We start from the raw sequence: 24,135 nt of genomic DNA on the forward strand, positions 1-24,135 counted from the left end.
GTCCAGAACTGGAGGTTGTTTGCCATCCTGAGTTCATTGCTGGAGGAGTTGTTTGTTTCACCTTGCAAAGGTGCACAGACAGACCTTAACCAATGAATGATTTAGCAGTTGAGCTGTACCCGGGTTTTTGAATAATGCCAAGGAATTTTAAGGAAGTGCTTGCTAATGGCATGCAGGCCCTCGTCAGTTAATTTACCTAACTGCAGCACCAGAACGTTCTGTCCTGAGCTGGGCACCTGTACAGGTCCTGCACACACCCACCTGCTTTGTGCATTGTATCACTTACTTTAAACAATTCCTACTACATAACAGAGTCTTTTGCGGTTTTAAAGGGGTTTGTTCTGTGAGAGGTACAAGAGCAAATTGTGCCTTGTGCAGCTGGGTCTGGAGTCCTGGAAGACAGGTCAGAAAACTGGTTTCAAGTGTTAGATTGGCATTTGAGCCCCAGTCCTGGTGCTGATTACAGTGCCTGAGCTGTAGGACTAGATGCCCCTGAGAAATGTGTTTGCAGAGATGCCTCTCTCCCACATATCTGCTTCATCCTGGCAATCACATTTTCTTTTCCCACTCGGGATTCCAGTTAATGAAATATTCTGGTAATTTACCTTTCACTTGCATGGGGTTAAAATCCTTAGTGTCACTCACCTGATAATTAAATTTATGCTTCTAAAGACTAATTCAGCCAGGAGTCTTCAGGATGGTAATTCTTACTAATGATCCTCAAATTTGGATTATGGTCTTTAAATTCTTTTGGCCCAAAGTTCTTCAGTACCTCCCCAGCTGTTTCCCAGGGGAAGGGCCCCTGTCACTACCAGAAAAAATGACGTTGTTTCTTCACAATGACTAGCAGGTTCACACCCACTTGGACAAGTCCCAGTATACTGTTCTTACCAAAAAATGATCTTTTGAGGGCAGAGGAAATGGAGATAAAGGTGTCACTGCCTGACCCAGCACTGAGCCTGTTATGTCTGTTACATCCCAATCTCTTCCCTTCACGTCCTTTGCCCTTTTCACCCACCCTCTGCTTGTTTGGTGCCAGTTTGTGTAACAAATCTGTAACACACTGGTACTGAATATTGCTAAAAGTCTCAAAAATGAGAACGGGGCAGGCATACGCTCTGAATTTATGTCGATACAGTGAATAATCGAATCATGAGCCATGGAATGTCCTTAAACTGGACGGGATCCACCAGGATCATCGAGTCCAATGCCTGGCCCTGCACAGGACACAACAATCCCGCCCCGTGCCTGACAACGTTGTCCAAACGCTCCTTGAGTTCTGGCAGTGTCGGGGCCGAGCCCATTCCCTGGGGAGGCTGTTCAGAGCCCGGCCAACCTCGGGCTCCCGCAGCGCTGCCGCAGCCGGACACGTTCGGCTGTTGAGGTTGCGCAGCCCGGAGCAGGCTCAGCGTGCGGGACGTGCGGCGGCTCCCGGCGCTCCAGCCAGCGCGGCCGTGTCCTGTGCATGAGATCAAGCGTTGGGGGCCCGGGGGTTCTGCCGGCGGGTTTAGTGAGGATTAGGAAAACACCAGCTGAGTTCATTTGGAACCGGGCTGGAAGCGCTCGAAGCCGCCGCACAGGGCAGGTGCTGCGGCAGGGAGAGAACGCCGCAGCCACAGTGCGTTGTGCTGAAACACCACAACGCTGCGGGGTCGGGAATTACCCCCGGGTGCTTCCGCTCTGACTCCCGATGGGCTCGTGTTCTGCTTTCCCGGCGCGGGCGGTCCCCGCGGGCGGTGCCGGTGTCCCAGCCCGGTCTTTCCCGCTCCGGGGCAGCCGCCGGCGCCTGCAGGGCTCTCCCCGGCGTTCCCCGGCCCTGAGGGCCCCGAGGGCCCCGCGGCTCCCGCCGCCTTTCCCGCCTCCCCCTCCCGTCGTTGCCGCGGCAACCGCGCCGGCTCGCGCCCCGCCCGCTTCCGGCCCCGCTTCCCCTTCCCCCGGAAAGGCAGGGGCGCGCGCGGGGGCAGGGGAAGCGTGGGCGGGATTTCCGGCGTGCGGGGCGCGCGCGCGGCGGGGCGGGAGCGGCCGCGCGAGCCGGGGCTGCGGGGCGGCCACGCCACTTCCGCCTCCGCCGCCGCGTGAGGGGCCGGGAGCGCCGGGAACTCCGGGAGCGGCACCGGGAGCAGCGCCGGGAGCGGCCGAGCCGGGAGCGCGGCGGAGGAACCGCCGCCCAGCGCAGCCCCGCGCCGGCCGCCGCAGCCCCGAGCGGCTGCGCCCCAGCTCCATGAATGGAAATCGGCAGCGCAGGTGAGCGCGGGCCCGGTGGGGCCTGGCGGGGCCTGGCGGGGCCCGGCGGGGTCGGGGAACGGCCCCCCCGCTTTACCCTCCTCTCAAAGCCCGGTGCCCGCTCTGTGCCGCGGGGCAGCGGCCGGGCCGAGCCCATCCCGGGGGGATCGGGCGGGAGGAGCTGAACCCCAGGGCAGGGCCCCGGTACCGGGCAGAGCCGCGGCCGAGCCTCTCCGTGCCCGGCTTCCCGTGCCGGAGGTGGAGGACGAATTGTCGGTATTTCATAACCGGTGTGCCCGGCTTGCGTAACCCGCGCCGTGCCGGTGCCCGAGGGACAGACCGCAGAGCCCGGCGGGACCGGGCAGCGCTCCCTCGAGCAGCTCCTGCCGGGCACACACCGGGGGTTTGGCTCCTGTGTGTCAGCATGCTGAGTTTTGGGACTAATTCCTGTGCCTTTGGGTGTGCTGCTTCACAGTTATCGTTCCGAGGTGGTTATTGGCCAGAGAAGCTGGGTTGCCCCGTCTCTGGAAGTGTTCACAGCCAGGTTGGATGGGACTTGAAGCGACCTGGGGTGGTGGAAGGTGTCCCAGCCGATGGCAGAGGGTGGAATGGCATGGGTTTTAAGGTCTTTTTCAACCCAAATCGTTCTGTGATTCTGTGAAAATCTTCACATTTTGGCCGTTTGATCCCTTTGCCGGGAAAGCGTGTGCTCGGTATTTATCAACTTTGTGTTTTAAAAGGATTTTAAGGTTGGAGAAGGAAGTTCTGATTCAGTTTTTCGAGATAATTTATTCCAAGTCTGGCAGAACAGTGCAGAAAGGTTCAGGGATGGGCAGTGTTTAATCAGCAGATCCCTGGCTGTACCTTGGTGGTGAAGGGAATGTCCAAAGCCACCTGGAGTTCCATGTCTGTCCCTTGAATATGTATCACAGGTGGTGAAAACACAAGACTGAGACTGAAGGTGTCAACACAAAACGTGCCTTCTCATTTCCATATGTAGATCCTTTTCTAACATACTTGGAGATTTAAGAACAATGATGGGTTTGGCTGGAAAAACTGCCTACCTCAGCTGTTGTCTGGCTTGAGGTTGTGATGGGTTGAAAATATTTTAAGATGCAGGATTTTAGCAATCTGGTGGAATTCGTATGATGCTCTCTTACACAGTGTTAAATAAACTCTAATTGTAACCTGGTGCAATTGTAGTTGTCTCCTGATAAACAGATTTGCAAGAGTAGCCCATAAATGGTTTAGTTTTCCTTTGGAGTGAATTGATCTGTTGTTAGGGTGCAATATGATGGATTTTAGCAAAGCTGTTGCAAAGTGTTCCTTGTGGTCTCAGACAATGTTCAGCACAATGGATGGTTCTTCCCAGGTCTGCTGTGTGATGAGGGAAGTGTTTAGTGCAGTGTTCATGTTCTGAGTTTTGGGATGTTGGAACATGAGGACACAAACCACAAAAAATTGTTCTCGGTGGAACAAATTAGGATTAAAGCTCTGCCATGAAAGGAGGAAGGGCATTGAGATGCGCTTTGTTTTCTGTGCATGAAGGGAAAACATGGGATAAAATAAGCAGAGTGGGGAACAAAGATTGGTGTGTGAGTATCCCTGGAATGAAGTGTGGAAGCGTGTCCCAGCACATCTTGGGTGAAACAGTGCTGTAGGTGGTATTCTACTTGTGTGAGAAGCTTAGGCTAAGGAATCTGGCAAGTATTATGGCTCTCCTGGTCCCTGGAATTTGCACATCACTGAGGTAGGAGCAGGATGTGAAGGTGGCTGCTCAGGGCGCAGGCTGTGGTGAAACTAAACTGAGGAACAGCAATAAAATGTTCAGTGTGGAAAGTGAAGTGAAGGAAAAGGTGCTCCCGGCACAAATCGAATCCAGTGCCAGGTATTGTACTTCCACGAGGACAGTGTTTAATAAACTTCCAAAAGGCAGGGAGGTTCAACCAACAGGGGATGTTCTGTGGTGTAACCGAGTCAGATCAGTGCTGAATATCTTCATTTCCATGTCCTACATTGTTCTTTCAAAGCTTGTGGGTTTTTGCATTAAAAGTGTTAAATTGTGTTGGAATGGGGTTTTTTATTTCAGTTTTTAATGAAGCTGGCAAACACTGCAGGCATCCTTCATGTTCTGCTCCTTTTCCATGCAAACTTTGGGCAGACAAAACCCTGAGAAGTGGCTTTTCTCTCTGAGTTGAGTAGTGATCTGGGAGGCCCATTAAAAGTCCCATTTTTGTGGGTGTGGTAGAGCAGGGAAGGGGGTGATTCATAGTTGCCTTCAAAAGTTATTCTACTGTGAAATACAGTGGCAGATTTCCTCTGGAATTGCTGTAGAAGTTCTTTGACTCACAGTATGAACTTTACAAATTGTTTCATTCTCAGAGCTTTACTTCCTAAGGGGTGAGAGTGTCAGAGAGTATTTCTTGAGCTAATTTTTACCTTCCCGATTTTGGTCTGTGGAAATACCTTCCAGGGAAAAGTCTTGTGGGGTTTCTGTGGGCTGGCACATTCTCTTCTCCCAGAGCAATTAGGTATTAACTTCACTATGTCCATATAAGCTACTCTTTTGGGCTTAAACCTTTTTGTGTTTAGATTTTTTTTAAATGGTTCAGAAGCATTGATTGTCTTTTAAATTCTCCCAAAACACTGCGCTGTATTTTCTGTGAGTCCATTAGGGCACACCACACCAGTATTTGCTTGTGCAGTTGGCAGTCACTGAGCACAGCATCAAAATGTTGGCTTTTGATGAGTTTGAACATGACTTAGTATCTGAAACCTTGAAAAAAGCCAAACCCTAAATTGCAAGGAGGAATGTTTAGAAAACATGGATTGCATTACTCATAAATAATGTAATGCCACCCAGCGAGGCCGAGTGACAGAAATGAGGCAATTCATGATTTCTGGCAGAAGGAGCTCAATCATTGAAACCAACGTTTGAATCAAATCTTCCCTATGTATTTTTTTGGTCCAGAATTAAGTTATTTTTTGCTAGTGATAAGATTTTCTTAGAGCTCCACAGACTGGGCCTCTGAGTGGAGGCCGGGGGCCCTGTGAAAGGGAATCTTCTATTTTTCCCCCTCCATGGAGAGCTCTCCCCTGTGCAGCTCCAGCCTGAGGCTGGGATCTGTTCCACGAATCTGCCTCATGTTCCTGAGCCAGACTAAGTTATATTTACCTGCTCAGGCCTTGCTGGTGTGTTTCAGGCTGTTCCAGCACCCATCCAATTAGAGATTTAGAGCTGTTGTATAAACGAAAATAAAACTACTAAGTTATCTCTGTTAATATAGTTTGGCTTTATAATGCTGAAGCCACAGTGGGAAAGAGGATCATTTTTTTTCTGGAAGCTTGCTGGGGATGGCCCTTTCTGTAAGGAAATCTGCATTTCCTATTAGCATCCTGCTGGAGATCAGGATTTTGCTTCATTCTCTAAAAAGCTTGTGTGTGCCAGAAGCTGCAGTTTTTCGTACAATGGTGTGTTGGAAGCGTTTGCAGGTTTCTGAGCTCCTGCTCTCTGTGTTCAGGCTTTATTCTGACAGGGCTTCTCTGGTTGCTAGGTAGATGCAGCCAGTGTTTGGATGCAGGCCAGACGTGTCCGTGTGCTGGCTGGGCTGCCGAAGAATCGCCGTAGCTTTCGGCTGTGTTTGAGCTTGATTGGAACATCAATAGTTCACGGAAGAAAAGATTCTCACTCAGAGCTCGTTGAAACTGTTAAAGTGACTTCCCCAGTGGAACTGGGGGAGCTTTAAGGTCCCTTCCAACTCAGACCATTCCATGATTTTGAGATGTGCTCCCTTGCTGCACAAAAGCCTTCCAAGAATCTGTCTGAGGCACCAGTTTTAGTTCCTGTTTGTGTGTTCATTGTTTTCTGTTATAAATCAGTCGTGTTTTAGTGCTGGGGACTTTGCTGAGCTGGTTTTATGAATTGAGCTCTACTCTGGCACACTGAACCGACTTGGCTTGGGGGTTTTCTGTGGATTTTTGAGAACATCCTAGGCATATATCTGAAGGGAGCTTACAAGAAAGGTGGAGAGGGACTATTTGCAAGGTCTGGAGTGACAGGACACAGGGAATGGCTTGGAGCAAACTGGGATAGTGGAAGGTGTTCCTCCCATGGCAGGGGGTGAAACTGAATGAGCTTTAAGGTCCCCTCCAACCCAAACCATTCCATGATTCTAAGGCATGTACATACCTGGTGCTGTAATGGCAGAGTGTAATGGTTTCTTTAACACAAAAAGTTTCTCCTCTAAAACTTGTGGGCAGCTGAGCAGTGCAGAACACTCTGGAAGCACCGAGGAGCTGCTCCATCCCCTGCAGAGGAGGCCTCATGGTGCTGCTGCTTTGAGAAAGGTTATCGAGCCTTGACCCACTTTGTTTTTGCGATGGTTAAAGAACTTGAAGGAAAGGATCTGCCATTCAGGCATCCTGTACTCTGTAGAATAATAGTACTTTGAGTATTTTTGGTTTGTGTGTTTATATTTCCATGGGCTTGACACAGGACTTAGGCATGAGGTTGGGTGAGTCACCGATAGATCGGCAGCGAAACCATCCCCAGAGCGTCGTTGGTTATTTGTGTTTTATTGGGGTTTGAGTCACAGCTTTGAAGCCACTGACACAAGATTTTCACAACAGAATCTGGCAAGTCAGTGTTTCTTGGAAGCAGGGTCTTCTGAGTGGGTGCTTATAATTATTTGGGCAGTAATGGCGTACTTGTGTTTTAAAATCATTTGTCCAAGGGAGTGTATGATTCACACAACAATAGCAAAATGGCTGAATTTTTAAAAATTATACCTGAACAGTGTGTAGACCTGCACTTCTGATTAATTTATTGGTCACTTAATTATTTTTGCCAAAATCTGGGTTCTAAATTCTTCCAGAGACATGTCTTGCATGAGCAGGACACAAGGCTGACCAGACTAAAAGAACCTTTTTAATGTTATCTTTATTTCAGCAATTTAGTTAGTCTTTCCTACAGATAGGAACTAAATATAAACTCTGGTGTGTATGTCTTTAGAATATTAAAATGAGCTGTTGACTTGTTTATGCCACTCAAATGTTTAGTAGTAACTTCTTTTTGCTTATGCTTATATTCTGCAAATATAGCTGGAGTAAATTGTAGAGCTGCTTTTACTCATGTGAGAGTATTAAAATGAAGGAAAAGTTGAAGAGAGCAGATGCTTGGAACAAGTTTTGCATAAGCAGAGTCTGTGAGCGGGTTTTAAATGATGCTTCTTGGTTTCTGTTTTGTTTTATCTTGTGGCTCCAAGCCAGCCCCACTCAGAATTTTTCAGTAGTTTTCTGGGTAGAGCCAGACAAATGTTACAGAGGAACTTGGCTTTGATGTTCACCTGTTCTCAGGATGTGATTTCCTTCAAGATAATGCACATTTTTTTACAGGAAATATGGAGATTGATCAAAAGGCAAATAAAAAAACATTTTTCCCCGCACTTGACATTTTAACTCTGCTATGAAAATGAGTGGGCTGGAATTGCTGCCTGCGTCACTGAGTAGGAGGAGAGGGGAGAACTTTGCACTGCCTCACTTGCATGCTCTGTAAATCAGGACATTTGTACCACGAGTAACTTCTTCAAACACAGGCTACTGTGTTTGGGGGTTTGTTGTTGTTTCTTAACTGGAAAGAGGTATTTTTAAGTGGAAATACCAGTAGAAATTCTGGGGAAATGGGCTGTGTTTACTACTGTGTTTGGTTTGTGAGGCATGAGTAATGCAAATCGTGAGTGGAGGGTTCTCACCTAAATGATGCAAAGCAAATCAAATAGGTGAGAATGGAACAAATCTGGGCAGGTATTTTAGCTGCTTTTCAAAATACCCATCTCAGTGAAGATTTGGATGTTTCTCTTAGCAATTCTTGGAATTCTGCTCTAGCCTACAAGTAATTAAGAGTTTTAAAATCCTGTGTCTTAATCTGAGTCTTTACTCTTCTGGCATATTGGCTTTATGGGGACAGTTAGATGGGAGGTAATGGTCTTACTCTTCATCCATTTTCAGACAGCGAAGTTCAAGAATAATCTCTCTTCCAAAACTAAGCTGATATTGGCACTGAAATGAAGAGTTTATCTCAAATCCTCTGCACCAGTCCAGAGCTGCTTCTGTATTTTTGTACTCTGCAACCACTTAGTTATTACCAGGGTGTTCAGAAAAGACTTGTAAAACTTTCTGAAATAATTTTGGGGGGGTGTTTTTTGTTTAAGGGGTATTTTTTTAGTTTTGTTCTGGATTTTTGGTTGGGTTTTTTTTTAGGAAATCTCCTAAACAAAACCTCCTGATTTTATTAATGCAGATCGCTGAAGCTCATAAGTAAGAGAACAGTCTACATGTGGGCGGAGGCTTAAGGAATAAAAATGGGCAAACATTTGTTTGGAATTTCATGGGCAGCATACTGTTGGAGACAGCTGATTTCCTTTCCTCGAGTGTGCTGGCTCTGGTGCCTGCCTGGTTGTCCTGGGAGTTGATTCAGGGAATTGTCTGATGTGCTTATCTCCTAATCTGTGGGATTTTTCCTTCGCAGGACCCGTGGGGGCACAGCCCCTGCTCATGGTGCCCAGACGTCCCGGCTATGGCACCATGGGCAAACCCATTAAACTGCTGGCCAACTGCTTCCAAGTTGAAATCCCAAAGATTGATGTCTACCTCTATGAGGTGGATATCAAACCAGATAAGTGTCCTCGGAGGGTGAACAGGTGAGAAGATACGTTTGTCTTGTAAATTATACTGATGGGAGTGTTGAGTGACATGAAGAGATGTGAAAGGGAGAATTTCTTTCCCTTTCTCCATGTCCCAGCTGGGAGGTGAAAGTGCTGCTGCTCATTCAGCTCGAAGAGGAAGTCAATATTTATCATCTTCCTGAAGTACTTCAGGTTAATATTGCCTGGCCAGGATGTGGTGGCTGGAAGCTGCTGCTGTGCAGGGAGGCTGCTTTGCACCTGCTAAAGGAAAGTGTTTCCATTCTGTAGAATGAGGGAACTGGGGTGTGTCAAGTGAGATGCAGTTGTGCCACTGAAACACCAAGACTTCCCAAGGAATTCAGATCCCAAAAGCCTGTTTCAGTTGGAGGTGTTCCAAAAGTCTCATTTTATCTACTACTTGCATCAAGAAGCATTTTTGTCTAAGTTGAAAATTCCACCATGGTTTTTCAAGAGTAATTTCCGTGCTTGTGTCAGGTTAACATTTTTTGCCATCAATTTATAATAAAGCAAGGGAGGTGAATCTATAATTGTGTGCAAATTGGATCAGGCTTTTACATGATTTTGTAAAAACTCAGGTTATTAAGGACTTGAAGCCAAGTCTTTTTTGTTAGGGCATCTCATGTTTATAACCAGTGTAGGCAGAATTCAAAACTCTCATCAACTGAGGAGCAGATAAGCATTACTGCAGACAGCACAATGAGCTGGCAGAGCTTCCAGTTGGGTGTTCGTGCTGGTTTTTTACAGTACCACTTTGTGGTTTTTTTCCAAGGTAACAGTGTCCTTGTTCTCCATAATAAAGATAATGCAAAGGCTTTGGTAATTTCTAGGAATTTCTGAAATTATTTCAGTTCTGATATTTCCCAGAATTTGAGTATTTGCGTTGGTTCTGATCTTATTCTTTAGTGCTTGTTTATTTAGTTGAAGCACCTTTTGGAATAGCAGTGGGTGTTTATAATTCACTCAAGTATTGTTTATTGCAACTGCTTCAGCAAAATACAGAGGGGTGGTAGCCAGCTCTGGTCTGATCCTTCTTCAGAAACATCTTCAATATACATTCTTCAATATCCCCTTTTCCAGGGACGTGGTGGACTCTATGGTGCAGCATTTTAAAGTGACAATATTTGGGGACCGTAGACCAGTTTATGATGGGAAAAGAAGCCTCTATACAGCCAATCCACTTCCTGTGGCCACTACTGGGGTAAGATAACTGGGAAAACATTATACTGGTAGAAACTTCATAGGAAAGAAGAATAAACCAACTTTAAATATTGCTGAGTTTAGAAAAGCTGGAAGTATTTTATAGAATCTGTATCGAAACTGAGTTCTGATGTATTTCCTGCAAATTCCAGTGTGTGTTAATGTTCAGGTAATAGTTGCATTCAGAACTTCCTGTAGACTTTAGCAGCTGCTTTCTACAGCAAAAGCTATTAAAACATTTAGTTTTACAGACTGTAACACATGATCTTATGATGAATTAAAAAAACAAACCAAAGTTTTTCTAGAATGTATTGCTTTCTGATTTGAGGTGACACAAAGTTGTATGATCCTCTTCTACTTGGTCAGGGCCCAGTTCTCTTCACTCTCTGCATTGTATAACATACTTTTATCAAATGTGCTGTGTCTTCAATATTTGAGTTTTTGAGTCTCTCGCCCAGTTATGGGAAGGAGTGGGATCTCAAGGCTACCAGACCCCAGATTAAGCAGCTGCTTTTTATTTCTTTCTTTTCCTCCCCTGCCCAGGTGGATTTGGATGTGACACTACCAGGAGAAGGTGGAAAAGATCGTCCCTTCAAAGTGTCAATAAAGTTTGTTTCTCGGGTGAGCTGGCACTTGCTGCATGAAGTTTTGACAGGAAGAACCTTGCCTGAGCCTCTGGAACTAGACAAACCTATCAGCACTAACCCTGTTCATGCTGTCGATGTGGTGCTACGACACCTCCCCTCCATGAAGTAGGTTCACTGTCTTCCTGCAGTCTGTCTTTACCTGAAGTATCCCCACTGGGAGACCTTCATCCCCATTTCTTCACAGGTGAAAAGAGAAACTGCTCATTCCCCTATGCAGCACAGCTGGCGAGCTGAATGGGGAGCTTGTAGCCTGTCCTGTACAAGTGTTTCTGTAGGCAGAGCAGGTGATGTGTGTGTTGGAAAATATCAAGAAACAGCAGACATTTATAATAGGCCTGAATTGAAATGCTGAGAGGTTCCAGTGAGCTGTAGCACTGCTGTCCTGGTTCTGCTCAGCTTGAGTCAAGTGATGGCAGTGCCTGTGAAAAGCACGAGTCTCTTTAATCCATGGATACACAGTCACCAGTGCATGTTTCTCATGTCTGAAATCCATGGCTGGGACCAGATACCTGCCCTAAAAATGTTTGTTATTTTATCTCAGAACCCTGAAATTTAGAGAAGGCAAATTTCACTTGATCTGGTCGATAAAAGTTACTTTTGAAGTTTGCTGGTTTTAGACAGCAGGATGGCTTTGCTCTGATGGGTTTCACTTGGTGTAACTGACTCCTAAAAAAAGTGGCATGTGGTTTTATGGAAGCCAATGTTCCTCAGCTTCCCCACATCCAAAGATGTTAACCTTTGTACTAATGCCTGTGCATTACAAGACAGGAGGTGTGGAGGCTCAGGAGCAGCTGTTTGCTACCTGTGGGAGAAACATTATTTCCTCTAGTTCTTTGTTTTCCCCCATAGTTTTTACTTCTCTCAGTGTATCTTGTGTTCAAAAGTTCCCTATGAAATAGGTAAAATGGTATTTGAGGGTCAGGCCAGTATAGATAAGGGTGTTGTACAGACTCTGCTGTGATCGAGATTCCACTTTCTTGAAGCAGAAGATCAGGAAGGGTAAGTTAACTTAGTTCTTGATTTGTTGTGAAAACTGAAAGTGGTTTGTGCCTTGCTAAAAACTGTAAATGTTTTGTCTAAATTTAAAAGCACTGCAATAAGAACAGAAGTGTTCAGGGTATTTTGTTTGAATTTGCTTCGTGTCACAGGTTGCTGGTACACCAAATACCAAAAAATAGTGCTGTGTGTTACAATCTTTGTTACAAGAATTTTAAGTTTGGAAAGCAAGAATATCAATGTGTGACCACCTTTTTCACCAGGTACACCCCTGTGGGCCGCTCCTTCTTCTCAGCTCCAGAAGGCTATGACCACCCCTTGGGAGGAGGCAGGGAGGTCTGGTTTGGGTTCCATCAGTCAGTCCGACCTGCCATGTGGAAAATGATGCTCAACATCGATGGTAAGTGGAGATTCACGGCTGAGATTCAGACCAGACCTGTATGGCAAAGGCTACCTAGAAATTCTAGTCTTCTCTGCATTTGTCATCATGTCAGTATTTGAGCAGGAATTTAACTGCCATATTAAAACCAATATCCCTACATAAGAAGGAATTGCACAGGGCTTGTTTTCCTACTTAATTTCAGTATTAGTATAGCTCCAGTGACAGAGGCAGGTTGCCTACTCTGTGTCTCTGTGCAGCTGTACACAGTGAGTGGTGCTCAGTACTTCCAAGAAAACTGTAAAACATACCCCAAACACTTCTCTGAATAGGGCTGATTGGGATGGGCTTTCTTATGCAAAAGCATAATCTCTGCAGCACTGTATTGAGTCCCAGATGAATGGATCTGAGACCAACTGGTGCCTGTGTCAGACTCACGTCCTGGAAGCACTCAACTCTATTTAGTTGTTAAACCCCCATTGAAAAGTGTCAGTGGTGGAGGTGCAGGTGCTGCCTGAGGTTTTCTGATTCACATTCAGTTCTCACTGTCTTTGAAATGCTTCATAAACCCAAGGTAAATTGTCTTGCTCTACACTGAGCACTCCAAGTCAGGTTGTGCTTAGCATCTGCTTGGAGCATAATGAAATATTGCAGATGTTGAGCTGTCTTGCTGAAAATTTGCAAGTCCACGCGCTCTGGTTTACGTAAATTGTCGGTGATTCTCGTGTGACTGAAGTCACACGGTTTGTTCTTGTAAAATTGCCTTTCTAACAGCAGCTGTGATTTGAAAAACAAATGTAACAATCTTAACCTGTCCCAGAAACCACCAGTGCTGGTATCTGTAGGCCATGTACTGAGAGAGCTGCAGTTCAGGTAGGAGAAGAGGATGAATTTACACCAGTTGATGACATGCTGTGCTGTTACTTTGTCAGGCAGGTTTTTCTTACCAACATTAGCAAGTGCAGTAGTAACTCTTGGAGTAGAAATTTTTCAGTCCTGCCTGTGAATGAGAAATTTTAAGCCCTTTGTAAGCGGTGGTTCATGGAGCTGTTGCTCTGTTTCCTGATTTGAGGCTGTGAAATTGCCTTCAGATCCTATCACTGGAGGCTTTTGAGTTGTTTGACTTGTATGAGGCTCTCCATGGAAGTGTTGCTGTGGGAGACAACCCACACACTGCCAGGGTGGGGAGTGTGAGGATTGAGGGTCACTCAGAAATCCGGAGCAATTCAGGCATCCGGAGGTGTTGGCCGATGCGTCATGTGAGGTTGGCAGGCTGCTCAAGTGACACATGTCTGAAGAATGTTGGGTTGTATGAGCACAGATGTGGTTTGGTACATGAGATCTGGAAAACTGATAAATAAATGCTTGTTGAGTGGTTTTTTTCTGTTGTTGCCATTTAAAGTTTTAAACATGTGGAACAGTTTGTGTCTGAGCTCTGTCTAGTGCCACCCCACCTTTCCTGCCAAAGGTGTTTCAGTTGCTTATAACTTTGTCAAGAAGATTATTTATGATCTTCCTTCCATGGAAGGAGTCAGCTGTCCTGCTTAAAAACAGCATATTCTCACTTAAAGTAATTGGATTATTAGCATGTGGGGAAGGTAAGAGATTTGAACAGATCAAGGGTTTCACTCCCCACTACACCAACACAATTTGTGCACAGTCAAAATAGTGCTCATATCTATACCAGATATTGTTTCACTAATTGAGCAGATTGTGTAATTGACAAAGTTATATTGCATATTGAATAATGTTAGCTTTTAATATTCAAAAGTCTGCAGCAGAGAGATATTAATCCTGTCTCTGCAGCTCCGTACAGAGGTGAAAGAGAATGTCTCTCTGGGGCACTGCAGCTCTCTAGAAATAAATGTTCTTCAGGGAAAAACCCTTTCAAACCCCCGAAATTCCAAGTAATAGCAGGATGACTCTACTGGAGACAGATGTGTCACCGTGGACCTTCTCATGGCTTTTTGATCTTTTACTCTTGCAGGACTCGCTGTTCTGTTTCTAAATGTGCTTGAGGTTTACGTGGAATTCTAAGAAATATTGATGTATGTACTGCTTCACACCACCTTCACTGGGGTTTTTTACACTTAATGTTTTGCTCTTTGTAGTTTCTGCCACTGCCTTCTACAAAGCACAACCCGTAATTCAGTTCATGTGTGAAGTCCTTGACATTCATAATATTGATGAACAACCAAGACCTCTGACTGATTCTCATCGGGTAAAATTCACCAAAGAGATAAAGGGTGAGTACAAATGGGTCTGTTTTGTCCCAGGTAACACAATCAAGGTAATTCTAAGGGAATTGTTATGACTGGAAGCCTAGTTAATGTGACTCAGAAGGGCCTGGAACTGCCAAGAAAATTGTAGTACCCATGTGTATAGCTCTAATCCCAAGAGAAACAATGTGGCTCTGCAGAAATGGGAGCTGAAAAACATTCCCAGTGGCTTAGAGGGAAAGAGGGAGCATGTTGTTCATTGCCTGGGCAGAGGTGAGTGGTTGGTGCCAACCTCTCCTAACCCAGGGTCCCTGAGGCCACCTGGCATTGTGTGTGGGCTCCTGCTGTTTATATGTTGTGGCAAATTGAACATTGATTTCAAGGCTAACATTGATTCTTTGAAAGAGTTATGTTACAGTGACTTCTAATAACTGATTGCCTTGTGGAAAAACAAGTACCACTTGCAGCTGAAGGCCAAATTCCATTCCAAAGGAATTGCATAAGCTGCTGATTTGAGTGGTTTCATTCCATATATGCTACTTGGGCTTGTATTTTCCCATATCCTTCATTCCAGTGTAATTTGCAGAGAGAAAAGCCTTGAAGGAGCTCAGCTCTGAAACACTTGATGCAAGATTAGACTCTGCTGAAATACTGGGCAGCAAAAATGTAAATTGGAACTATAGTCATAAAGGGATGTGCTCAAAGAATAGTCATAACTGAAAAAAGACTTAAAGGAATTATTTTGTACTAGTCCTAACATGCCCCCTTTTACATCTGCTTGTCTGTCTTCCCTCTGGAGGGCAGGTAACTGGAGATGGAGAAACTGCCTCTGCTTGATCTCAGATGCCTCAGAGACTCTGTTACCATAGTCAGAGAACATTGAAAGTTACCCCTTTGCTCTCAGGCTTGTCTTTGCTGCTGTAGGATCTGGGAGCTCCAGCCAGGATGTGACCACATACAGCAAAACAAGCCCTGCATTAGAGCTGGCAGTGTGTAAGCAGCACTGGGGGAGGGCACTGCCTTGGTAGTGTCACAGCAGAGTAATGACAAAGCAGGGAATGGGTTTGAGATATGTCTGTATTCATCAGCCCTTGACTGTGGTCACAGTGCCCCATGGTTTCTTTTCTCTGTTTTCTCTTAATGCCGTGTCTGGGCAGTGGTGGTTTATTTTTGACTGTGCCATCCTCTGAGTAATACTGATGTTCTTGATGCAATTCGTGTTGTCAGGGAGCAAGGAGGTACAGTCAGTGCTTCTTTGTGATCTCTGTGTCTCCAGTAAACTAAACACAGTCTGGTGTCTGGCACCTGGGAACTTGATTTTGGGTGGCTGTTCAGTCACTGGTCCACAATCCACACGAGCCTCACCAGTATGAGACAACCAATTGCTCTCTCAAAAGCCCTTACTACTAGACTTCACTAATATTAGACTTTACTACTGTAGGTGAATCCTTTGAGTACCCAGGCTCTGTTTTTAGCTGCCTTCTGTCCCGTGGGGCTGGGGAAAGACAGCAGCGTGGGGATGCTGTGCAGCCCTCGTGTGATAAGCTCAGTGCTCCCAGCAGATGTTGAGGCTGCTCTGTGTGAACAGCACGGTGTGTGCACAGTCACAGCAACAACCCCCAGAGCCTTTTGGAGCTGCCACTGTCAAGATTATCGTGGGCAGAGATAAGTCTGGAGAGGCTGTGGTGTGTAGGCTGGGTGCTTTGAGATGAGATGCTCAAAATGCAAAGTTAAAATTGGCCAGTGAAATTAGAGAGAATTACATGCTGAATGTGGGCACAAAGCTGGGGGGAAAGATGATAAAGTAGAAACCTGGTTTTGTCCTTTCAATTACATTGGAACTGATAAGTTAGGAGACATGTGCAAGATTGAGAATGAGAACAAGAGGTTATGGTGAAAACAGCTCTCCTAAGTTCAGTCAATGCTTTTTAAATGAAACTGCTACAGGAAATTCAGAAGACAGTGAACATTAAATATTCTACGTCATGATTTCTTTCTGAGGATAGTAATCAGGATTAGTCAGAACTCAAATTATAATGAAAGTAAAAATGTTTAGAGAATAATAATTTTTTACGTTTGAGCTATTCAGTGCTGACCCCAAAGCTGTTATGTTCTATCATTTGAAACCCTGTGTCCCCTGTGTATATTTTTGTGTAGTTATGGCATCAGGTTTTTTTATGCTTTTGTGCAGGTCTAAAGGTAGAAGTGACTCACTGTGGGACAATGAGAAGGAAGTACCGAGTCTGTAATGTAACGAGACGGCCTGCAAGTCATCAAACGTAAGAGGCTTTTTGTCACAGCATGAAATGTGTGATTGTTTCACACTGAGTAACAGGACCTGATATTTCATTAATTTTGGGATGATGGTTTTTGACAGCTAATACTTTACTGAAAGGTCTGTCTTTGCAGCTTTCCTTTACAGCTAGAAAATGGCCAGACTGTGGAGAGGACAGTAGCACAGTATTTCAGAGAGAAATACAACCTCCAGCTGAAATACCCTCACCTTCCTTGTCTGCAAGTGGGACAGGAACAAAAACACACCTACCTGCCTTTAGAAGTAAGGGCCTTACTCTGATAGATCATCTGGGTTTGGGTAGGTTCTATCAGTTGGCAAAACATAAAGAATTAGTGCTCTTTGCAGTACAAGTGTGTTTACAGATTTACATGTTCATCACAGTTTAATTTTACTAAAGACTGTTTGCACCTTAAAGTGCTTTAAAGTTTAGAACTACGAGAAAGAAAAGCAGTTGCTTAAACACATTGGGGTTGTGGTTTATAGTGACAGCACAGTATTGTGTGTGTAGTGTGGTGATCTTGGAGTGCTCCTGGTGTGAATTAATGCTTCTGCTTTCCCCTGCAGGTGTGTAACATCGTGGCTGGCCAGCGGTGCATCAAGAAGCTGACAGACAATCAGACATCGACCATGATCAAAGCAACAGCCAGGTCTGCCCCAGACAGGCAGGAGGAGATCAGCAGATTGGTGAGTGCCCCAATCCCAGCTCTGTGGGACACTGCTCAGAGTGGCACTGGGCTGGATTACTTCCATGCAAAGCTTCCTAGTCTTTTCATTCCTCTTTGTCCTTTAACTTAACAGATTTTTACTACTTTTTTAAAATAGGAATTTTTTTTAAATGGCTGCTCCAATAGCGTGAGTCTGTAGTATGGGCTCTTGCATTATCATCTCTGCAATTAATTTACTGTGGAGACAAAATGCTTTTGAATGAGCAAACTGCATATGGGCACTTGAGTAATGAAGGGAGAAGGGAGCAGAAACCATATCATCCAATATCTCTCATGGTAGTAATTGTTTTCACTGGGGATCGATTGACAGTGGTGAGCAGTTAAATCTAAGCCTTTTTCAATTTAAGAACACTTCTGCAGTGTTCCTGTTAGCCTATTGTTTGTTATACGGATTATAATCACATACTTCTGTAACGTGGAAAAATCTCTCCTAGGTGAGAAGTGCAAATTATGATGCAGATCCATTTGTCCAAGAGTTCCAGTTCAAAGTGCGGGATGAGATGGCCCATGTGACAGGGCGTGTGCTCCCAGCCCCGATGCTGCAGTACGGAGGACGGGTGAGGCTTTGGCTTTTCCTTTGGTTTCCATTTTGAGGAGTGATTTCCTGTACACCTTAACTCTACAGGGATCAAAGTTCGAATTATAAACTCTTTTTTATCATCCTGAAACTGCAAATAGCACGGGCTGCTTCTTTTTCAGTCACTTGAGCATCTGTCTCTTTTGTTTCTCCAGAATCGAACTGTGGCAACACCTAGTCATGGCGTGTGGGACATGCGAGGGAAGCAGTTCCACACTGGGGTGGAGATCAAGATGTGGGCCATAGCTTGCTTTGCAACACAGAGACAGTGCAGAGAAGAAATTCTGAAGTAAGGCATGTCATGGTTCAGGCTTTGGACTGTTCTGTTAATGGAGTGAAACATAAATATAGGATTACAATGAGTGTTTTACCTGGGTTTAATCTGAGGTGTTAGAATCCAGGCTGGTTTGCTTCTGTGCTGGAAGCTACAGTCAAAATACTGTGCTGGGTACACAGTGGGGTGTTCATCCTGTGACATCAGTGTATATAGTCCCTTCTGGCATCTTGAACAAAGTACTAAAGATGTCTAAACTATTTTTTAGCCTCTTCTGGCTCATGGTGTTTCACAGCTGTACAGTCTTCACAAAATGAACGTTTTTAAAATGCTACTTTAAAAGCTATTTGGAATCATCCTCCTTTGACAGTTCTGTCCTTTTGTGCTTTGGTTATTATGTACTGTTGCAACTGCAAAAATCAAAAAATCTCCTCATTTTCAGGGGTTTCACAGACCAGCTGCGCAAGATCTCCAAGGATGCCGGGATGCCAATCCAGGGCCAGCCCTGCTTCTGCAAGTACGCCCAGGGTGCAGACAGTGTAGAGCCCATGTTCCGACACCTCAAGAACACCTATTCAGGGCTTCAGCTCATCATTGTCATCCTGCCAGGGAAGACACCAGTGTATGGTAAGGGCACACCTCTGTCTTTACCTGCTCCGTCAGGTATCACTTGGAGAAATCTGCTGCTTGGCATATGTTAAAAATTACTCTGAATCATCCTTTAGGCATTAGAAACCACTGTTTTGTGTCTGAAGATAAATTGGAAGCAGGTCTGAGTATGCAGATAAGGTAGAATTTACTGCAGAGTATGTAGACTGAAATTATTGTGACTTAGATAAGATCAAAACACAACAATAACCTCAAATGGACTCAAGTTGTCTCCTTGTGTTTACTTCTCAGCGGAGGTGAAGCGTGTGGGAGATACACTGTTGGGAATGGCCACACAGTGTGTTCAGGTCAAGAACGTCATTAAAACATCTCCACAGACCCTCTCAAATCTGTGCCTGAAGATTAACGTTAAACTAGGAGGAATCAACAACATCCTTGTACCTCATCAAAGGTAAGACTCTGCAGACTGTGTTGGAGATGTAGTTACATTTGCTATTTAGCACCCAAAATTTAAATATGGCCAAGTTTTATGTTAAAGTATTCGTCTGATAATAGCATGTGATATTTGAGGTAGAATTAAATTCCTTCCAGCACAGACTGAGTCGTGGTTGGTCTGTGAGTTAGGTGTTCAGCCAAGGTTTTTGTCAAATGTTTGATCAGTATCAAAGTTGAAATGTGGAACAGTGGTGTGGGGGAAGAACATTTTGAAGGCATTGTGAGACCATCCTGCTGCTCAAGTCCTGGAGACCAGAATAATGTTTGTGCTGGTGCTTTGGGGAGTCCCAAGCACTGGGTGCTCCATAATCCCCCATCCGTACTGCTTCACTCGAGCCCCAGGGCTGGTCCCCAGCAGAGTCACTCCCCAGTTCTGGCAGCATGTTTGTGGTGTGTTTTGGGCTCTGCTGGGGAGGGTTCCAAGTTCACCTCTTGTGCACAAAGATCCCATTGTTGAGCCTTGGCCCGGGTACCTGATAAGGCTGAGACAGAAACAACCCCCGCGGTGAGATATGACCTTGCGGCAGCTCTTCAGCTACGAGTGTGACTTAGCACTTTTTTCTTTTTGAAGACCTTCTGTGTTCCAGCAGCCAGTGATCTTTTTGGGAGCTGATGTCACTCACCCTCCAGCTGGAGATGGAAAGAAGCCTTCCATTGCTGCTGTAAGTTTTATTAAATTTACGTGCAGGTTTTTTTCATCTTGGGTAAATGTTAGAATAGAAAATGCAACTCATGGACTATATGTCTGTATCAAATATCTTTCAGGGCTTATACCAGTTCTTTGTACATATTCCCAATGTTATTAAAAATCAGGTATTTAAAGGAAAAAACCTGCTTGATACTTCAGACTGGTTTCTTAGCTCTTTAATTTTTAAATCAAGGTAAAATGGCAGTATTAAATAATATATTTCTATGGAAATATTCCCAAGGAAATAACACAGCTTGGTAATGTTAGCTAATAATATTTTTTGTCTTTTTAAAGGAGAAATGTGTAATTAAAGGCCTGGTTTGGCAGAAGTGGTCTTGGTATTTCTTACCTTTTGTGTTGGTACAGTCCAGGAGCTCAAGGTGGTGATTGGAGGCTTGATCAGTCCTCTCCTGCTTTGTCCCCTTGGTATTTTAGATGCAATGATTGCAGTTATGGAAACTGCATCTGTGTTTAAAGTAATTAAGGGAAGCTGAGGTTCTTCTCTGTGTAAAAGGTGAGAAAACTTCACAGAAAAATGTCTCCCTGGATTATAAAAATACACCTTAGCAAGAAGCCAAATTCTGCAGGTACATCTGAGGGTGCTAGGGGGCAAAACGTATTAAACCTGTACCATGTGGAAGTTCCTATTGACAGTGTTACTCTGGCTGTTGTTTAGCACAAGCATCTTGTACTTGCTACTCTTGGCTGTTTTTGCTTTTAGTTGTTTTGGTATAGATTTGAGCTTGAAGCCTTCCCTTCTGCACTCTCCGCGCAGGTTGTAGGCAGCATGGATGCTCATCCCAGCCGGTACTGTGCCACGGTGAGGGTCCAGCGGCCCCGGCAGGAGATCATCCAGGACCTGGCCTCCATGGTCAGGGAGCTGCTCATCCAGTTCTACAAATCAACACGGTTCAAGCCCACCCGTATCATCTTCTACAGGGACGGGGTCTCTGAGGGACAGTTCCGACAGGTTGGTTCAGTTGTGGGTTTCCTGAAGGATTCTGTTACTCTGTAGTAACTCCAGGTCTTGTTTTGTACTGTTTGAGTTGCTTACATTTACACAAAATAAGTGAGACTTTTAAGGGGAGAATTTTGTAATCTTGTTGGGTAAGAAGAGTTGCAGCTCAGTTCCTGTCTGGGAAGGAGAAGTCTTCAAACTTGGGAAACCACATATCTCTTAAGTACTTTCTAAGATTACCAGTTGTGTGCCAACATTGTACCTTCTGTTAACTACACTGAGTTAGTGGGTGTTGTGTGTAGAATACAGTGGAAGAAAAATATAAACTCCTCTGTTCTTGTGCTCGTAGGTTTTGTATTATGAACTGCTGGCCATTAGAGAAGCCTGCATCAGTTTGGAGAAGGATTACCAGCCTGGAATAACCTACATTGTGGTGCAGAAGCGACATCATACGCGGCTGTTCTGTGCTGACAGAACAGAAAGGGTAATCACTGCCTTCTGAGAGGAGCCTTTTGGGAAAGCTTCATGTCAAGCTTTTAGGCTGCTGGAAAAAATATTAGCGTGGGCTTGTGTCCATCTGGTCTGTGCATGCAGGGAAGTGTTGATTTGATAAAATGAGGCCCCAAATTGAAAAATCATTGGCCTTAAGTATGTTAAAAAACCCCACAACCTTGCACTGGAGCTAAAGTCCATGTGACTGCTCAGGACCAATCTCCAGCAATTGTAAGAGAAGAAAGTACAAAATAATGGAACCTTTTTTCTGAGTCAGTCGATCCAAACTGAAGCTGATAATTCTAAATACGAATGTTCAGCTCTTCAGCCTGAGCTGGAAAGTTCTGATGTGCTGGAGGTACAGTGTTGTGTAAGGTGCTGGAGAGCCATCCAGTGTCCTTGTCAAATCTCCAAGGCTGATGTAGTGGCACATTCCAAACAGTTCTGTGGCACTTCATGTGCCGAAACCTCGCCAGTGGTGAATAGAAACTTGTATTTTTCATTACAGTTGAGCTGTATAAACAGCTGAGGCCGCACTTAACAAACCTCTTCTCTAGGTTGGACGAAGTGGCAATATTCCAGCTGGGACAACTGTAGATACAGACATTACACACCCCTACGAGTTTGATTTTTACCTCTGTAGCCATGCTGGAATACAGGTATGGTTGCTTTGTGTAAGTAGATGTGAATTTAGAACACCTTGTTTTTCTCCCTTTTGTGTCACCTATTTGCAAACAGTTATTTAGAAGGGAAATGTTCTTTTAGCCCAGTTTTACCTGAGATAAGACATTATTGTGGGATATAGAGAATGATTTAGTTAAGAGGTGGTCTCTGTTGCACCTTTAAATTAGTACTGGTGGTAAGTGATGCTGTTTTAAAGTTTATTTTAAAGAGGTCACTTTATTTTGTGATGTTATTTTTGAAAAAAAAGTTGCTATTTGTATCAGCTATTGCTTAAAATGTAAAAAAAATTTACTCCTTAAATTATTTTCATGTGAGTCTGACCACATTGTCATCAGTTTTGTTTAGGTTGGCTGGGCATGATTTCTTTTCCAGTTTTAAATAATTTCAGTGGGGCATTTGTCAATCTTTATACTGATTTTTGGCCCCTTGAAAAAAAATTGTATCAAAGTTGAAGCAGAAATGCTGGGTGTAGCTGCAGCTCATTGTGTTTGATATAGCAAAGCATAAACCTCAAGTAAATTGATACTTCAGATATATTTATTTTAAAAAGAGAGACTTGGAGCTTGGCTAAAGCACAACTATTTACCCAATTCAGATGCACTGTAAGATTTAACTTGAGTTTCTTGTGTTCATAGTTGCAGTTAGGGTGCTCAGGAGCTGGAAGGATTTAAAAGCACTGGTTATTTCTCTGGGAAATGTGTCTTTGTGAGAAATGGTGTGATTGTGGGTAGGTAAAAGGTGGTGTAATTGTGGTTAGGAGCAGGTGTTGATCACTGAGGATTATGTAGAAGGGATTTTATCCAAGCAAGAATATTTAGAGCAATATAATCATGCATATGTTAGACTTATTCATCTTTAAATACATTTAGGCCTGACATAAAAGTGAGCTTTGGCCGCTGTTACATAGGAGTTCACATTAGCTAGCCTGGCCCTTTCTGAACATCAAAACCTGACTTGTTTATGGAAACCCAGAGAAGTGACCCCCAGTCCCTGTGTCCCCAGGGAACCAGCCGTCCCTCCCACTACCACGTCCTGTGGGATGACAACTGTTTCACAGCAGACGAGCTGCAGCTGCTGACCTACCAGCTGTGCCACACCTACGTGCGCTGCACCCGCTCCGTCTCCATCCCTGCACCTGCCTACTACGCTCACCTGGTGGCATTCAGAGCACGCTACCACCTCGTGGACAAAGAACACGACAGGTAAATCACAGCCTGTACTCAGGGTTTGGTCCCCACTGCTCTCCTCCACTGTCAGGCCTGAAATTGTTGTACTACAAGTAATTCGTGCTGGTTTTGCAGTTAGTTTTTGTTAGCTCTGGGACTGATGTTAAGATCATCACTCCTGGCAGTTGCTGCTCTACATCAGACCAGAGTGGGCTGGTGGATTCTACTGAATAACACTGAGATTAAAAGAATTCAGTTTACTGAAGTATTTTGTTATGACTTTGACATGGTCTGAGGGAATCAAGCCACGGATTTAATTTTTTTGCTTTAGGATCAGTAGTCATGAATGAACCAAATGTTAAGTGCTTCCACTTATCTAGCTCTGTACGTCAGAAATATTTTATAACCTTCAAGCCATCAATGTATTTATAACAGGCTTATTTTTAGATGAACAAGCTGAGCAGCCATGGTGAAGAGATTTGTCAAAAGCCTCAAGGTTGCTGGGTGAATACAAGAGTTGATATTTCTCAGAGTCCAGTTTTGTCACTGGTGCTGTTGATGAAGGGTCTGGAGTCAGTCCTATGGGGAGCAGCTGTGGGGGCTCAGGAGGCCCCTTGTCTGGAGACAAGGAGGCTCAGGGGGAACCTTCTCAGTCTCTACAACTCCCTGACAGGAGGGTGGAGCCAGGTGGGGATTGGGCTCTGCCCCCCGGGAACAAGGACAGGTTGAGTGGAAACAACCTCAAGCTGTGCCAGGAGAGTGTCAGGTTGGACATCAGGAGAAATTTCTCCATGGAAAGGGTGGTC

At 44.7% G+C, this 24,135-nt stretch overlaps 1 protein-coding gene across 2 annotated transcripts in view; it reads left to right on the forward strand.

Annotated features, from left to right (window-relative positions):
* Window positions 1-2,006: 2,006 nt before the first annotated feature.
* AGO3 (argonaute RISC catalytic component 3) overlaps window positions 2,007-24,135 on the forward strand; it is a 33,754-nt gene continuing 11,625 nt past the window's right edge. The window contains exons 1-18 of one of the 2 annotated variants that reach the window (XM_085081507.1): window positions 2,007-2,244; window positions 8,750-8,921; window positions 10,005-10,125; window positions 10,668-10,876; window positions 12,031-12,167; window positions 14,258-14,392; window positions 16,557-16,644; window positions 16,775-16,922; window positions 17,226-17,345; window positions 17,821-17,943; window positions 18,119-18,252; window positions 18,680-18,864; window positions 19,138-19,297; window positions 19,913-20,003; window positions 20,805-20,999; window positions 21,337-21,471; window positions 22,037-22,138; window positions 23,166-23,365. In XM_085081507.1, the coding sequence (XP_084937633.1) occupies window positions 2,226-2,244; window positions 8,750-8,921; window positions 10,005-10,125; window positions 10,668-10,876; window positions 12,031-12,167; window positions 14,258-14,392; window positions 16,557-16,644; window positions 16,775-16,922; window positions 17,226-17,345; window positions 17,821-17,943; window positions 18,119-18,252; window positions 18,680-18,864; window positions 19,138-19,297; window positions 19,913-20,003; window positions 20,805-20,999; window positions 21,337-21,471; window positions 22,037-22,138; window positions 23,166-23,365 (2,474 nt within the window). In that variant the 5' untranslated portion in view covers window positions 2,007-2,225. The remainder of the gene's footprint in view (window positions 2,245-8,749; window positions 8,922-10,004; window positions 10,126-10,667; window positions 10,877-12,030; window positions 12,168-14,257; window positions 14,393-16,556; window positions 16,645-16,774; window positions 16,923-17,225; window positions 17,346-17,820; window positions 17,944-18,118; window positions 18,253-18,679; window positions 18,865-19,137; window positions 19,298-19,912; window positions 20,004-20,804; window positions 21,000-21,336; window positions 21,472-22,036; window positions 22,139-23,165; window positions 23,366-24,135) is intronic. The other variant, XM_085081509.1, reaches the window with a different exon arrangement.

The sequence above is a fragment of the Lichenostomus cassidix genome, chromosome 23, assembly GCF_008360975.1.
Source record: "Lichenostomus cassidix isolate B80296 chromosome 23, HeHo_3.0, whole genome shotgun sequence".
Taxonomy (NCBI): Eukaryota; Metazoa; Chordata; class Aves; order Passeriformes; family Meliphagidae; genus Lichenostomus; species Lichenostomus cassidix.